The sequence below is a fragment of the Platalea leucorodia genome (genome assembly GCF_965183815.1).
Source record: "Platalea leucorodia genome assembly, chromosome: 2".
Lineage (NCBI taxonomy): Eukaryota > Metazoa > Chordata > Aves > Pelecaniformes > Threskiornithidae > Platalea > Platalea leucorodia.
Genome location: NC_138824.1, coordinates 78,419,174 through 78,435,207, shown reverse-complemented (window position 1 = coordinate 78,435,207; position 16,034 = coordinate 78,419,174). Strand labels below are relative to the sequence as shown.

The following is a 16,034-nucleotide window of genomic DNA, read 5'->3' as shown; positions in this document are numbered from 1 at the left end:
GCAGGCTATATTTGACCTAGGAGTCAGTTAGGACCTGCCTCTGGCTTACAGCATGCCGAGTGTGGAGGTAGGACAACTCTTCCTGTCACCACGTGAGGTTTTTCAGTGCTATGTGAGAATAGCCCTCTGCTCGGATCCTCAGCCCCAGGTGGGAGGCAAGGGCTGTGGTCATGCAACTTCAGAGAGGTCTGTGGCTCACCCGGGTAGAAGTCCACACTTACGTGGTGTTGGAAGTTCCTTAAATTAGTGTCTATACCATAGTTTTGAGGTTTCATCTACAGTTTTCAAACAAACAGTGATTACAGCTCATAAAACACTTTTCAGTTTGCTGTAGCACACTTGCCTCATGAATCTCAAAGGTCAGATTCTTTTTTGTATTTTAGAATCTAGTTAAGATTAGGAGTTCTTGGTATATGACTATTAAAGAGATCCTGTGATCAGGTCTTGCAGTATTTCTGAGACTTTCCTCTTGACTGTAGGTAGTCAGCCATGATGAAATGTCCTCTCTCTTGGAAAATCAAGCGCATTGATGATGTATGGGTTTCTCCTCTTAGTTTTACTACCACAGAGAAATTACTCCATCAGCAGATTTACTTAAAAAATTTTAGGCACTCTTGAGTGGATGGAAGAGATTATCTTTATTGATCTGTAGTTCTTTACACTTCCTTTGTGGTAGTATGTTTGACACATTGCTGCAATTAAGTTTAGAACGTTGTCCAAGGCCATGCTGGAAAAAGAATGTTTTTCTTTTCTATTAAATTCACTCTGTCTTTTGAAGTGTTTCCACTGTTTAGGAAACTGACTTTTTGGACAGTATTACAGAAAGTGATTTAGAAACATGTAACACGGAAAGTCAAACAACTTGAATTCACAACTCTCCTAAGTCTTTACATATATGTAGTCTCCTGGGCAAGCAAAAGCTTTCTGAGAAAAAGGAAATTGGTATTAGAGAGAACTGTGGCATGCTGAAGAGAATTTTCTCTTTGGTCTTACTTTGTTTGGGTTTTTTGAGGGAGGAATAAAGTTTTCTGACTCTTTTTTTTCCCTTCCCTTGACTATTCTTTTTTCCGTTGTTGCTGTTTCAGGTTGTGGGTTAAACAGAACAGCTCTGGGATGTCTGTTCAGGGAAGGTTGTGTTTCTTATAGCTTTTCCTGGAGAAAGTGTATCTTAATTAAGAAGGTATATTTGGTTATTCTTCTGCTGACTTTGATAACATAGTGACCCTTTTGATTTCATCTACCTTGTGTGGTAGTTTCATCCAAGTGCCTTGGAACACCTCATTTCAAAGCAACTTCTTAAACACTGACTGTTTTGCATTCCTCAGGTCAGTGAACTGCTACCATGCATTGTCAGCAATGTATTGAGAAGAAGAGATACCCCCTTGGTGAAAGGCTGACTTCCTTGTGAAGGTGCTGTAAGCTGTTCTGCCCAGAGCTAGTAATTGCTCCCCTGGCTGAGAACAGTCCTTGTGTAATACTGTTGCCTTGTTATAGTAGCTTATATGCTAATGGCAGTGTAACTGTTACCTGACTTGGGCATATGCATGACATATGTATGACATGCATTTTAAGAAGCTACATCTCTGTTTAGCCATAGGTTTCAGCCCAACAAGTGGGATTGTGTAGGCACCATATCAACTGCTGTTTGCATAGTTCTATTTTTAATGGTTAAGGGCCTGCATGAATGCCTAAGAAAGTATATCAGGCAGTTTCTGTGAATCAACAGCTTTTCTATTTTTAAACTAATGAGATGCTGTCACACAGTTGATGTTTAGTAAGTACGGTTTTAGAGTGTTTTGAATTAAGTCATATATATTACCTGCTATTTCAAAGTTGGGTTCCCTCATGCTCTGGAATTGAAATACAGATTTTGCTTTACTTTTTTATGTGCTGTTTTGTATTGATGGTGGAGTATTGGTTTACAGCTCCACATCAGAAGAGTGTTTGCATGGTTTATTCGTGAACTGTTTCCTTCACTTCCCTGTGGCATTAAAAAGAAGGATCAGGTGCATATGTGAATACAAGATAGCATTAAGATATGTCTGCTCTATTAATGTAAACTAAAAACCTTTTGAATTTGTTTAGAAGCTTCTTCCCCTCCCCGTAGAAGTAAAATGTTTCTTTGCGTATGTTGTGGTTTAAACCCAGTTGGCAACTAAGCACCACACAGTTGCTTGCTCACTCTCCCCCACCCTGGTGGGATGGGGGAGAGAATTGGAAAAAAAAATAAGTAAACTTCACAGGTTGAGATAAAGACAGTTTAATAGGACAGCACAGGAAGAAAAAAAAAATATAATAATAATAAAAGAATGTACAAAACAAGTGATGCACAATGCAGTTGTTCACCATCGGCTGACCGATGCCCAGCCCATTCCTGAGCAGCCATCACTGCCCCCAGGCCAACTCCCCCCAGTTTATATGCTGAGCATGACGCCATATGGTATGGCATAGCCCTGTGGCCAGTCGGGGTCAGCTGTCCTGGCTGTGCCCCCTCCCAGCTTCTTATGCACCTGGCAGAGCACGAGAAGCTGGAAAGTCCTTGACTGGTGTAAGCACTACTTAGCAACAACTAAACCATCAGTGTGTTACCAACATTATTCTCATCCTAAATCCAAAACACAGCACTCTACCAGCTACTAGGCAGAAAATTAACTCTATCCCAGCTGAAACCAGGACAGCATATAAAATGAGAAATTGGCTTCCTCTGTAGCTGCCATTGAAGAATTCTCCCAGTAATGTAAACTCAGAGGGGCAAATATGTGATACTCATTTGGGAACAGTTCTATGCAGCTATTATTTTTTGAGGCACCAAACTTACTTTCTTTTTAAGCCTGTTAGCAATAACTTGAATTCATGGTAGGATGTCTCATATCAGAGAAGGGCAAACAGACTGATAGCACTTTGAATGAGTTAGCCAGTGGCAGTGTGTTTCTCTGGACTTAGTGAAGTAATCACCGTGTAGCATATTTGTCTATCTTGGAGTGTACTTACATTAATAATCTAGTACATCAAAAAAAGAGTATATTTGCAAAAATTAAAGCTCCAGAATAGACTTCTACCTGCTCCCTACTAAAATGAATAATGGATCGTTTCAGTGAATTTTTCTAAGTGCTAATCAAAAATATAATGATTTGCAAATCATTACTCAATTAAATTGGAAGCAGTAATTTTAATTTTCAGCAATTATAGTCATTATTTTTTATTTATCTTTGGAAGTTATGGTTTATCAATCACGTAAAATGGTTTACCGAATAACTTGCTCTTTATAACTAGCTTATGATTTTGAAGTAGCCATTATTTGGTGCTTGCTATTTATTTTAATAGAGGTTTTACCTTCCTTTAACTTCCAGGTAACAATAAGGTGAACTTAAATGGTACTGGTTATGAGAGTTAATCAGTCAAAAGGTACAAGACATGAATACTGCAGCAGCATTTCCTTTGGTTTGATGGGCCAGACTGCGTTTAGGTTCAGCCTACCTGGTTGGGTACATCAGCACCACACGCCTTGAAATTTAGGCATAGGTCAAATATTTTGGTTGAGCATGCAGAAAAGCAGTGCTTATTTCCTCCTGTGACAATGACTGAAGTGGGTGTCTCTGAAAGGTGATAAATTTAGATTTCATTTTTCTTCATAAGCGAGTTCATTTAGAAGGAATGGGGGGAATACTACAGCAAAGAATAGAACATTCCTGTTCCTCATCTCCTCAGGAGGCCTTCTTTCCTAAGAGTTTTGAACCGATATTCCTCTAATGAGCCCTTAAGTTAACAGGCTCCAGGTTGATTTGTGTTCATGGACTAGCACTCATCTTGGATTATTCTTTAAAAGGCAGCTTTTGCTTTTAAAACACAATACTCTGTATATATACACACACAATATGTATATATAAAAAAATGTTTATATGTTTTAAATATATATATATACAAGCATATAAACGGTTTATATGTGTATATGTGTATATAACATAAAAGCATACAAAAATCTCATGGGATGTTAGAGAAGTAGGCTCAGGCCCTAAGGGTAGATTGAAAGGCTGAGTCTCGTTTTCTGGACTAGCACTGTAACAGTCAGGCTATTGTGCAAAAAGTAATTTCTGTTGCCTGCCTTCCTCATCCCCACTCTTGTTAAGCTGCTGTAAGTGATTTTGAGGTCAGCTGTTAAAACTGCTTTTTTTTTTCTCCTCTTAGCCATCATGGGTAACCATAGTCATGCATTTTTAAACTAGCTTTCACAGTAGTGAAAGTATGAATGGAAGGATATTGGGAGGGAACTGCAAGACTGACCTTCTGCCACAAATTGCAAGATAGTTGCCTACTAAAGATCATTTATTTTAAGAAAAAAATCTTCAAATTCTTCTTTCCTTTTTTTTCTGATTGTTTTGCTAACTTAGGGGCCTTCAGCTCTAATTCTTCAGTGATTCTGGGTGGTTTAAACTAATTTTTGCAATTTCAGACCTGTTCCAGTGACAGTTGTATAGTTGCTAGTCTTTTGCATTGCTTATACTGGTTTTGTCTGTCTCGTTTGACTGCTGATATCTTAAGGGGAAAGTCTCAGATTCCCACTGAAATGGTAAGGATAAAAAGGAATGGGGAATGAATTATGCACCATGCTTTATTCAGTCGTATAGCCTATTGCTCCCTCAGTGACTGTTTTTTTAGTTAACACTGTTGTATTTTTGTGTTTCAGTAGTTTGTCATAGTGTATTATTCCTTCTTAATTTTTTTTGAGATGCAGCTGTAATTGATAAGCTGTGGATAGTAATATCTTGAATTATTCTTTGGGTTGAGAGGATGTTCCTTGTTCCATTCTAAGTTTCCTGTGCAGAGGCCATTTGTTTTCCACTCTTGTCTTCTTTCCTCCTTACGAAAACCACCAGCAGGATCTTGCAAGTTTTGTGGATAGTTATGTGGGTTTTATCTTGTCAGTGGTGTTTCCTAAACTCTGTGATAGTCCACATACCCTGTGGAAATGTGGTGAATGTACCATTGATTGATGTTCATATCCTCAGTTATATGGATATTTCAAGAATTTATTCACTTCTGTAATCAAACAAGCTAAGAGCATGTACTGCCTGTGGGGAGAGGTCTTGTAGAGTGGCAGGCTTGGTGACAGATCTCTTTAGAGCTTAGAGCCTTACTGAGAGGCGTCCACTCCCTGGCTTTCATGCAGTGCTGCAGCATTTGTTATACCACTGAGTCTCACAGACTTGACACAACTGGTCAGTGAGCTGATCGGCCTCATCTTTTATACACTGGAGAGAGAGGGAAGGGAACCGTGAGTTCGTGATTTTGCAGATGTCAAAGTAGATGGGCATGAAGCTTGGAGGACCATTGACTGAGTTCGGCATGTCATATTCAAGACTTGATAAAGCTAGTCTTTCTGATGGGAAATCGGTCACTGTTTTGGTTTTCCCATTACTGTGTTTAAATGCTGTGTTCTTTAACACTGTTCAGTTGATACAGTGGGAGAATAAACACAAAAAGGCCTGTGTTACACTTAAATCCAGAAATGAGAGAAAATGTAAATGTCATTACTATTACTATAACTCCGTGAGTAGAAGAAACATCTAATATTCTCTGGGATGTTGATTGCCCCTACCATTTCAACAATTGCGTAGATTTGTTTGCAATACTTTATACTGTCCTGAATGCCACCAATTGAGTTGCAAAAAGCAAAGCAAAAATTTCCACGTCTATAATTATGTTCTGGTTTATAATTATATTTATCTCTTGTACCGCAAATGAGCATTTTGGTGATTTTATGGCTTCTTACACTGTTGCATACCCTAAAGAGATTAAAGGAATATTGTGGAAGACTGACAGGAAAGCAAAGTCGTAGTCATCTGTGTGTTCGTTCAGTATTGATGGTGACAAAATCTGATGAGATTTTCTCAATCTTGGGCCAAAATCTTGGTAAAAGTGACTAATTGTGTTTGAATTAGGCTAAATTGAATACTGAAGATGGTTCTCTTCTACGTATGGACAGAAGTCTGCCTCATAGGTATGGACACAAGAAATCTGTTGCTTGAATTAAAATTCTTCCCTTTAACCATTTCTCTGTCCCCCATCAAAATAAAAATCTTGCAGAATTTAGGTGTCCAGGATCTGATTTTAACTTACCAGAATATATTAAAGGTACGCAATTAAAATTCTGTTTAGATTGCTAGCAGAAGGATAAATCATAGGTGTATTTCAACGGGGAAGCTTGATGGAAATATGGGATGGGTTATTCAAATAAAGAACTCTGAACCGATGGTTAAGATGAGCTACAGCTAAGATGAGCTTTCATGCCTGCTAACCTCATTTCCTTGATAAAGTAGAGATTATTTTAGAATTACAGTAAAATAATTTTAATAAATCAAGAAGGTGTATAACCTTCTGAAAAAATTGAGTTCCGTGTTCATTCATGAAGTCATAATCTTCTGTCTTAGGCTGTCTTCATGTGTAAATAAGTGTTTGACAAAGATGAGGTTTAGATACTGCATTGATGTACCCAACCTAGGTAGATCTGCACTTCTAATTCTGACTCTGCAGTGATTTGAGCAGATGATACGCTCCAGTTATGCACTGTGGTCTGATGCCAAGTGACCTGTAGGTTTTTATGGATATGCGTCAGCATGTTTTTGTGCCAGCTCACAAACTGAGTAATCTGGTGCCTCTGTCATTCTTGTCACTTTATTTGTGACTGGCTTTTACACACTGTAAACATCATCAGTGGAGTTGACTGTGCTTTTTGTGTAGAAGGGTTGCTATAAAAATGACTAGAAGATGATATGTGGCTAGGGAATGAATATCATTCATTCCCAGTGAAATGTAGTGAGTGGATGGACAGTATGTCATGCTGATAATGTCCACATAAAAGATATATCAGGGGACGAGAGCTAGAAAGATGAAGAGTATTTTGAAAGGCAGAAGAGAATGAAGCTGAGGTTATACATTTACTGCAAATTGCAGGAGCTAAGAAGTCTTGCTTTTCCTTCCCCCTGTTAGATCAAGCCACTGCCACCTGTGTCCTGCTGTGTTCTCAGCTTCTATTCCTGATGGGAGCTAGCAGCTGGGGCTGGATTCATTTGCTGAAATGTATGTGTTTATTACCACTTGGGATGCTGTAGGGCACCCGGCTGCTCATGCAGTAAGGTGTGAGTCTTGCCCAGATTACTTTTTTTAATGTCAGCTGTGTGTGGATGTCTTGGACATACTAGGGTGTCTAAGATACCAGCGGGTGCCTATAATTAGTCACTTGAATTGATTTTCTAATTCCTCTTGCTTGTTTTATTTCATTGATGTGTTATATGCATGTGTGCATGGGCTTTAATGTCTTATTGTATTGCAGATTTATAGTAGTTTGAAATTATTATTCTTTGCTATACTTAAACTCTGATCAATCATTTGTGCTATGGCAAAAAAGCTAGCCTACCTCGTGTTTGTTAAGCACTTTTTTTGAGATTCCTCTGTTGCAATGGGAATAAGAAATGTTGAAGTTGTATTCTTATTTAGTATTTATTTACTGCTGTCTAATTATAAGGGGGACATTAGGGGGGATTTTTTTGGTGTTGCTTTTTTTTTTTTTTTTTTTTGTTCCTGGTGTTAAACAGCTTAACACTCTTCAACGCCCAGTTGCTTGTGTTTCTGCTGTAATACCTTTCCTGTGTGTTTTATGGGTCTCCAGGATTACTCTTTTTTCCATAAGTGTCGTTGTTTAAGAAGCATTTGTAAAAGTAGTACAGGTGCTATTTTTTTGTCTTTCATTTTTAAGCTAAGAGGTTTTTGTGAACTGTTTGCTGCCCTACCAGACAAGTACGTTAGGTCTTTAGCTGATCTTTTGGCTCAACGTCCCTTCTAGTTACTGAAGGGGAACATGGAGAAGAGCGCTCTGGCAGGTGGCAGAGTGTGTCTTCTGCACTGCTGTGTGTTCACATGATGGTAGGTGCAATGATGGGAAATGGCCCCTATGTTTCTCATTTGATTTCAGATTGGAATCATCTGCTGATCTCAGGACAAGCAGATTACTGTGGTTAAGCAGTGAGCATTTGTCAGACTGCAGGGAAGATCTTCACGTATATTGTATGGGCTCTGCTCTTCTTTCTTCAGTCTGTCTTCTTCATAGTATCTATGTTAAATCTTAAAGTTTAAACTCTGTTGCATACTTCTTATATATTCAGAAAGTGAGGCAATGACTGCATGAATAATTTCACTATTTAATTATCCCTATAAAAAATATTTTTTTCATGGCAAAGGACATGTTGATAAGTGAAGTCCCTAATTTCTCTAAATAAATCTTATAAGAGCAACTACTTTCTTTCCTTGCTTTTGCCTTTCATTGATGAAGTGATAATAATAAACAAACCTTTAGAGATAGAGAAGGCAAAGACATGCATGAGAACTAAATTGAAGAATGGTTAACAGCAGTAGCTGGTGTTTCAAAGGAGACTACTTGAAAAGATAAGAAAGTGGTAGAAAAGCCACTGTTAAAGATCTTTGCTGAAATTAAGCCAAGAGTTGAAAGAACTTTTCTTCCCCATTTTAGTGTTAAATTAAATGTTATTGACCTTCTTTTTCAAAGATTTGTCTGGGGGGAAAGACAGGAAGGATTGTTTGTGTGTATTTGAAAAAAAAAAATGTTTGAAAACTAAAAACACTTTTGACATAGAAGCTGATAGTTTCCCTGGCAAATTTCAGCCTGAAGTTTACTCTTGCCAGAAACCCCCTGGAAATACAAGTGGGTGTGTTCAGCCTGAGTAATCACGTGTAAATGCAGAGGTGCCAGCAGCGCTATAATAACGATTGTAGCATCTTTGAAGGCGCTCTGAAGCTTCCGTTCAAAGACACTCTTAAATAATTAAATCTTTTTTTTTTTCTCAATTTACATGGAAAATGTAATGTAATCCCCCAAGTACCAGATTTCCTTCCTTTCTTTTCTTTCTCATGCAAAGAATAAATACAGTATTTTAATTAAGGCACTGCTTGCTAACCTCTGCAGTTAAGAAAAGTGATGAAGGAGCAGGTCCAGATAGTTCTTTGTTGTGACCCTCAGTAACCTTTTTTCTTAACACAGAAGTGACAGCTTGAAAAACCTGTGTACCTCTGAGGTGGTCTTAGAAGTCTGGCTTCCTCTCTGCAAATAAAGGGAGGTGATTTTGTCCACTTTGATATGCCCTCTGGCTCTTGGCAGTTCACTCTGTGACCATTTATGTGGTCCTCCTTGTAAGATTGGCTGCTCAGCTGGCTGTACGTGGTTTTAATAATCTTTTTTATTATGATTTTTTTGGTAGATACTGAGCATCTCTATACAGTAGTGTTCGAAGAGATCTGTGGGCGTTTTGGAAAGGCCTATACCTGGGATGTGAAATCCTTGGTCATGGGTAAAAAAGCCCTAGAAGGGGCACAGATTATTCGAGATGTTCTAGATCTTCCAATAACCAAAGAAGAGTTATTACATGAAAGTAAAATGAAGCAGGAGAAGATATTCCCTACTGCTGAACTGATGCCAGGTATGTTTCTCTTCAGTATTTATAAACTGTTTATGGAATTACTTAAATGCTAACCAAGGTAGAAGTTTTTAATCTGCCTTCCACAAAACAGTTTCTCTTACAGATTCAGTTTTGTCAGTCTTGTTTTAGCAAGTTTTACTCAAATATACCTGTTATTTACCTGTTAAAGAGATATTTTACCTGTTAAAGGATACTGAAATTTTTTTTTTCTTGTTTACTGGGAGAACAACTTTTTTTTTTTTCCCTGTATGTTTTAAAAGAAGAAAAAAGACTAGGTAAATGTGCCTAAATTCTGTTCTGTAAACCAGACATTCTTTATAATTGTTGTTGGCAACCATATAATTCAGCAAGTTAATTTTCTCTGGCTATGAGCACAGGCTGACTTTGTTAAGCACAAATACACTTTTAAATGTGCAGGCAAACATATGAGCTCATGGGTTCTTTCACCTGGGATTCATCTTGCCTAACCTGAACATTGAAACTTAAGCATGGTGTCTGAGCCAGCTGTGTGTCAATGGAGAGGGAGGGTTTCTCAGGTTATCCTTAGACAGGTAAGTTTCATCACCTTCTGAAGATACATGTCTTACCAGTGATTGTGCAGGATGCCCGAATAAGTAGCTTAAGCCAGGTACCTCAAGATAAGCAAGAGGATAAATCTTATCTGTGGTGTGAACTCATACTTTTATATTCCATTACATTTACATCTGGAATGCTTAGAGAAAAATCCTCAGCCATGCAAGACAAGCAATACCTAAAGCTAGGATTGCTGTTAACTTTTTGTACAATGTTAAACTTCCTGGAGCAAATATCAATAATTTATGAAGGGGGGGGGGGAAGGAGGAGAGGGGGAGGAATAAAAAAAGTATTAAAAGTGAAATAACTGCATGTCACTGAACAAGTCTGTTATAATTTTTTCTCTTTGAATGTGTGCTTGTTTGTTCTGACAATCTCTACAGCGCATTAATGATGTTTTAATTTTTAGAAGCTTTTTTATACCTAGTTTCATAATGCATTAAGAGGATGAAAGTTAAAAATATGTGATATGTTAGGAATAAATAACAAGCAGCAAAAATAAAAGGTGTGATTTTTTTAGGCAGCTTAAAAACTTTAGTATTTTGTGCAGCCAACTTAGTTATCTCTCTGATGTCTTTTATATGCAAGATTTTTCAAACTGCATCTTTCTCACTTATAGATCCACCTAAAACTGTAAGCCTAGTTAAATTCTCCAAGAAAACAAGAAAGATGGAGGGATGTCTTTTTTCATTTTTCATGGCAAACTTCTGGGACTAATTTTGCAGCTATATCTTTTGCAAGACAAACAAAAAAAAAAACCCTAGTCTGGGCTTAGAAAATGCCAGATGGACAGACTGGGTGAAATGTTAGGAGGCACAGAGAAGAGTCGTTGTAATGTAACAGCACAGGTAATAGATGCCATTAAGTGGATATTCTGTGCCTGCTAAGGATTGTGATAGTGTGGCTGAGCTGGCTTGAACAGAGTTGGAGAGAGGTGATGGAACAGATTAGCTGAAGGAAATGAAGTTTTGCATTGTTCTTGCCTTCAAAAAGTAAATTCTGGACTCACTGAAGCTGGGCTATTATAGATCAAACAAGCAAAATTCTTACTGGGACAAGCAAGTAAACATTTTTATCATTGCCAACTGATTATCTTTTCAGTTCAACTAAATACGTGTGATATCTTTCTTTAGGCTATTTTCTAAAGCAGAACTGATGTGAACTTAAATACTTTATGGTCACTGGCCATTGTGGGGAGCAAAGGCAGCCTTGGTCACTGAAGTAATGGGATCTGTACCTTACTTAGTAGCAGCATATGAAATACAAGCTGAATTGCCATGAATTTTGAGAAAACCAGGTTGATGTCAGCTAATAGAATCATAAAATCACTTAGGTTGCAAAAGACCTTTAAGATCATCAAGTCCGACCATTAACCTAGCACTGCCAAGTCCACCACTAAACCATGTCCTCAAGCACCACGTCTACCCATCTTTTAAATACCTCCAGGGATGGAGACTCAACCACTTCCCTGGGCAGCCTGTTCCAGGGCCTGACTACCCTTTCGGTGAAGAAGTTTTTCCTAATATCCAACCTAAACTTCCCCTGGCGCAGCTTGAGGCCGTTTCCTCTTGTCCTATCCCTTGTTACTTGGGAGAAGAGACCGACCCCCACCTTGCTACAGCCTCCTTGCAGGTAGTTGTAGAGAGCAATAAGGTCTCCCCTCAGCCTCTCTTCTTCAGACTAAACAACCCCAGCTCCCTCAGCCACTCCTCATGGGACTTGTGCTCTAGAGCCTTCCCCAGCTTCGTTGCCCTTCTTTGGACATGCTCCAGCACCTCGATGTCCTTCTTGTAGTGAGGGGCCCAAAACTGAAGACAGTACTCGAGGTGCAGCCTCACCAGTGCCGAGTACAGGGGGACGATCCCTTCCCTAGTCCTGCAGGCCACGCTATTTCTGATGCAACCCAGGATGCCATTGGCCTTCTTGGCCACCTGGGCACAGTGGTGATCTAATACTCTAGAAAGAAGGGGCTCCAGCTACTTACTATTTAGTTTCTTTAAGAACTGACCTGTTCTTCAATCTGATAACCAGATTTTTTAATCTGATACTTTTCTTCTGTCTTCTTGTATCTTCTGAGGATATTTATTAATATAATCCTTGTGGATTTATTCTACAGCCTCTTAATGTTCTTTAATTAAAAATGGACTTCATGCAGGTGTTGTGTAAGATGTAAGACTGTGGTGACATTTTGGGTTTACAATGTTCTCTGACTAAACTGATCTTTCAGATAGTTACAGGTAAATACAGGAAAGTAAAAGTTAATTATCATATTTATTAATGGCGTAAGATGACTCTAACATGCTGAGTCTCTGGCCATCTTCTCACAGTTAATAGGCTGGTGAGGTTCTTTTTTTCAATCAATATCTACAGTTTTTCCAAAAAATAAGTTTCAAATGTGGTTTGGTGGAGATCAGTGCTGAATAATGACCAACAATGTTTGAAAAAGTGACTCAAGCAAAGCAGGACTTGTTTCTGGACATAGAATGAGCTATGCACGTGTTTTTGCCAGTGATGACAACTCTGTTAATTCCCAAATCAAGTAATTGACAGGTGTGTCAGTGATGGTTAAGGATGGTGTGGAAGTTATATGAATATACAATTGGCAAAGCAGTTCTTTGCCTGACAGGCTATATCACAGCCATGGCACTTAATGTACAACAGTTCTGAGACATTAGTGGTTTAATTTTGATTATTTCAGTATGGCTGAACTGACTGACAAGCTTCAATACATCAGGCTGTGGTCAAAATACAGATTTCATCTATGAAGAGGATATATCCATTTCTAATATGGAATTTTCTGAACTATTTGAGAGTTTTTCACAGTTAGATTTATTTTTAGTTCTGAAAGAATCTTAGGGAAGGCTAGTTTTGAGTCAGTGGACAGAGGAATTAATCCAGGACAACGCTGACAAAATGACAGGGCTGCCACTTGTGCTGCTTTTCTAAATACTTCTGTCAGAGTACAGGCATAGTTATCTGCAAGAGTAACACAGTGGGCTTTCTGTTTCTGCAAATGCAGTACTACGTTGCAGGGAAGTGGATCGTCAGAAGAACGAGTGATGTTTACCTGTACATGTATAGGCATGCTTTTGCTTAACATAAACCCAGAATATACACAGAGGTAGAAAAACCTAACTCCAAGTTACGTAGCTGCCAGCAGTTACTATAATCAAATCAGGGTTATGAAATTAATGCCATTCTTTCACAGCAATCTCTGTTCTTTGGCTCATCATCATCACAAAGCACAGATCCTTAAGGATTCTGTGGTTGTGTATACCTTTCAGATGTTTTCCATTCCTGGGACGTTTTCATGATAACTGGGATTTCTTTGTTGCAGCTTCTGTTCAGCCAGTGCAGAATGTGATGTGCAAAGTATTTTCCAGTTCAAGTACAGTTGACTGTCTCTTGCAAACATGAGGAGGTAACTTCATAGCTCGGTTTTAGTACCAAATGAAGCCAGTCAGAAATCACAAAAAGAGAAGAAAGAAAAACGGTTCGAGTTCCAATGGCCACTCACTCTAAAGTCATACATATTTTTTTTTTTTTTTGCTTGAACAGTTCCATTCAACCAGCAATCTAGTTTGCTTAGTTATTGTTTCCTTGATTCATGTTGTGCCCTTAACAGTTAAACAGACTTCCTACCATGTTATCTTTTCTTTTCCTTGCTAGTATTGTTTTAATGGTACAAAACTCTAGTGATTCCATGCTGGGGTCAGTGAGCCTGTAACCTCTAGAGATCAGTCAATTAGCTGCAAACTCGGAGTGATGCTGTCTGCTTGGCTGATTTCAAACATTTGGCCTTTGCGTTAAGTCTTAAAAGATTGCAACCCAAAAATGCTTTTACCAGGAAGTCAGCCACACAGTTGACAGAGGTTCTGAATTGTGTAAAATTTAGTACTTACACTTTTTCCATGGCCATGCATGTGTCAGTATGTCCAGACTAAAATGAGATTATCAATTTGGTGAACAGGGAGTCTCTGCCACCAGAAGGATCTTTGGTACTTTTTAGAGAGCAATAAGATGAGAAGATAGAATTCTTTATTAATAGGCAATTACCTTCCAAATTAGGGAGTAGGTTATTAGTTTCCACCTCCACTTTTGTAGCTCAGTGAAAGAATAACATACCATTGCAGGTAGCGTTTTTAAACAATGTCTCAGAACAAAAAAGAAACGGGTGGATCTGAGAGTTTTGTTTCCATAATCTCATCAGATTAAGAAATAGAGTAGAATAGACTATTTCAGTTGGAAGGGACCTACAACGATCATCTAGTCCAACTGCCTGACCCGTTCAGGGCTGACCAAGGTAAAGCATTCATGGCAGTTAAACCAAGTGGTGGGTAGCTCAGCCTCTGTCACACTGTCAACTTTCACAGCAGCAATGCTGACTTCACTTGAGGATTGAGAGCAAGTGTATATAATGAATAGTGCTGTGCTGATGGGCTTGCAACTGCTGTAGCATACCGGACTACATAAAAAGTATTTTTTTAATCAGTTTGTGACTTAAGTGAACAGACAGCTGCTTCTTGTTCTAAGTGTGATTATTTTTTTTTTTTTTTCTTTGTTGGGTGCTTTTAGTATTCAGAGGCTGCTGCGGTTTTTAACATAGAATTGCTTTTATCAACTTAAAGGATTATCATCGAATTGGCTAGAAATCCAATCAATTTGACAAAGCTCCAAGTGGTAATGTTAGCTTTTCTTTTATTAAAGAGAGTGATGAAATCTTGAAGAGCTTGGTCTGATATCACATTCAATGTAGGAACTGTGAATGATTTTGAAAAAGAGGAGCAGTCTTTTCGTACAGAGGCTATGTTTATCCTTAAGATTTCCATTTGTGCACAACTGGACATAAATCATCAAGGCATGCATAATGCATGTACACAGTTAAATTAAACAATGCATGGAATTCTTTGGTTTCCTTTAGTCTTTTTCTCAGTGGTAAATCTTTTCTTCCGAATACACACTGAACGCTCTCGGACAGCTTGTTTTGTGTAACGTTACAGCAAAATGAAGTGGACTTGAATATGGGTGTCTAAAGAGCCTTGATTTTGGTGACCCAGAGGTCAGGTGTCCTCTGTTCTCATGCTGTTAGTGTGAGTAGAAAGCTAACTATATCTATGCAGTAGTGAATGAAGAGCAATGCTGTGATAGATGAATATGAAGAGTTTCTTAGAGGGAGTGCTGAAAGTCTGCAAAAAGAGTATGAAGTATTTGGGCTCATAGTTTGTGTGCAAGCTTGTGAAGAAAGAGCATGGTGACTGGTATAGTTCTTCAAACAAAAATTTTACTGCACAAAGCAAAAAGTCTATTGATCAAGACAGTGTTCCCTAAAAAAGTCTGTAGCCATGTTGTTTCTTCTGCAGAATATGCTACATCTCAGCTACAAGGCTTAGCAAGTATAGTTATATTAGCACGGGCTACGTAGTGTAGACGAGCTCTAAAAGTATAGCAGGGAAAGAGAAACAAAACATGCACATTCACCAGTGAAAGAAAAGGAAAACAGGATAAAAGAGGTAGTAGATTAACCGACTAGTCAAAATTGATACAAAAAGGAAAACAGGAATTAATATTTTTTGGACAAGAGTAAGTAGCTCAGATTAAATACATAATTAACTACACACACACACACACACACACACACACACCCCCTCCAAGAAAACTCAAGCAAATATAGATACAACAAAATATACATAGGGAAAGATTTGGTTGCCCATGAAATGGGGGGGTGTGTGGGGGGTGTGTGTCCATTAAAAAGGACTTTGTGGCATGTTTCAATGCCCCACCCCATTTTTCAAGGAAGCACGTTTCTAATCAAAAACTTTAGGGAGAGAATTGTTGCTTGAGTATCTTTTCAACAATTAAAATTAACTGGAGACCAAATTACGTATTGTGATTACAAAATACAGGCAAAAAATAAAAATAGCGCAGGAATTTAACTGGATAAATAATCAGATAACCAGTAACTAACTGGGGAGG

At 38.4% G+C, this 16,034-nt stretch overlaps 1 protein-coding gene across 1 annotated transcript in view; it reads left to right on the top strand.

The window, feature by feature from the left end:
* The window catches only part of PUDP (pseudouridine 5'-phosphatase), a 72,289-nt gene that overhangs the window by 16,324 nt on the left and 39,931 nt on the right, over window positions 1-16,034 (top strand). The window contains exon 2 of the mRNA XM_082337269.1: window positions 9,270-9,488. Coding sequence (XP_082193395.1) covers window positions 9,270-9,488 — 219 coding nt within the window. The remainder of the gene's footprint in view (window positions 1-9,269; window positions 9,489-16,034) is intronic.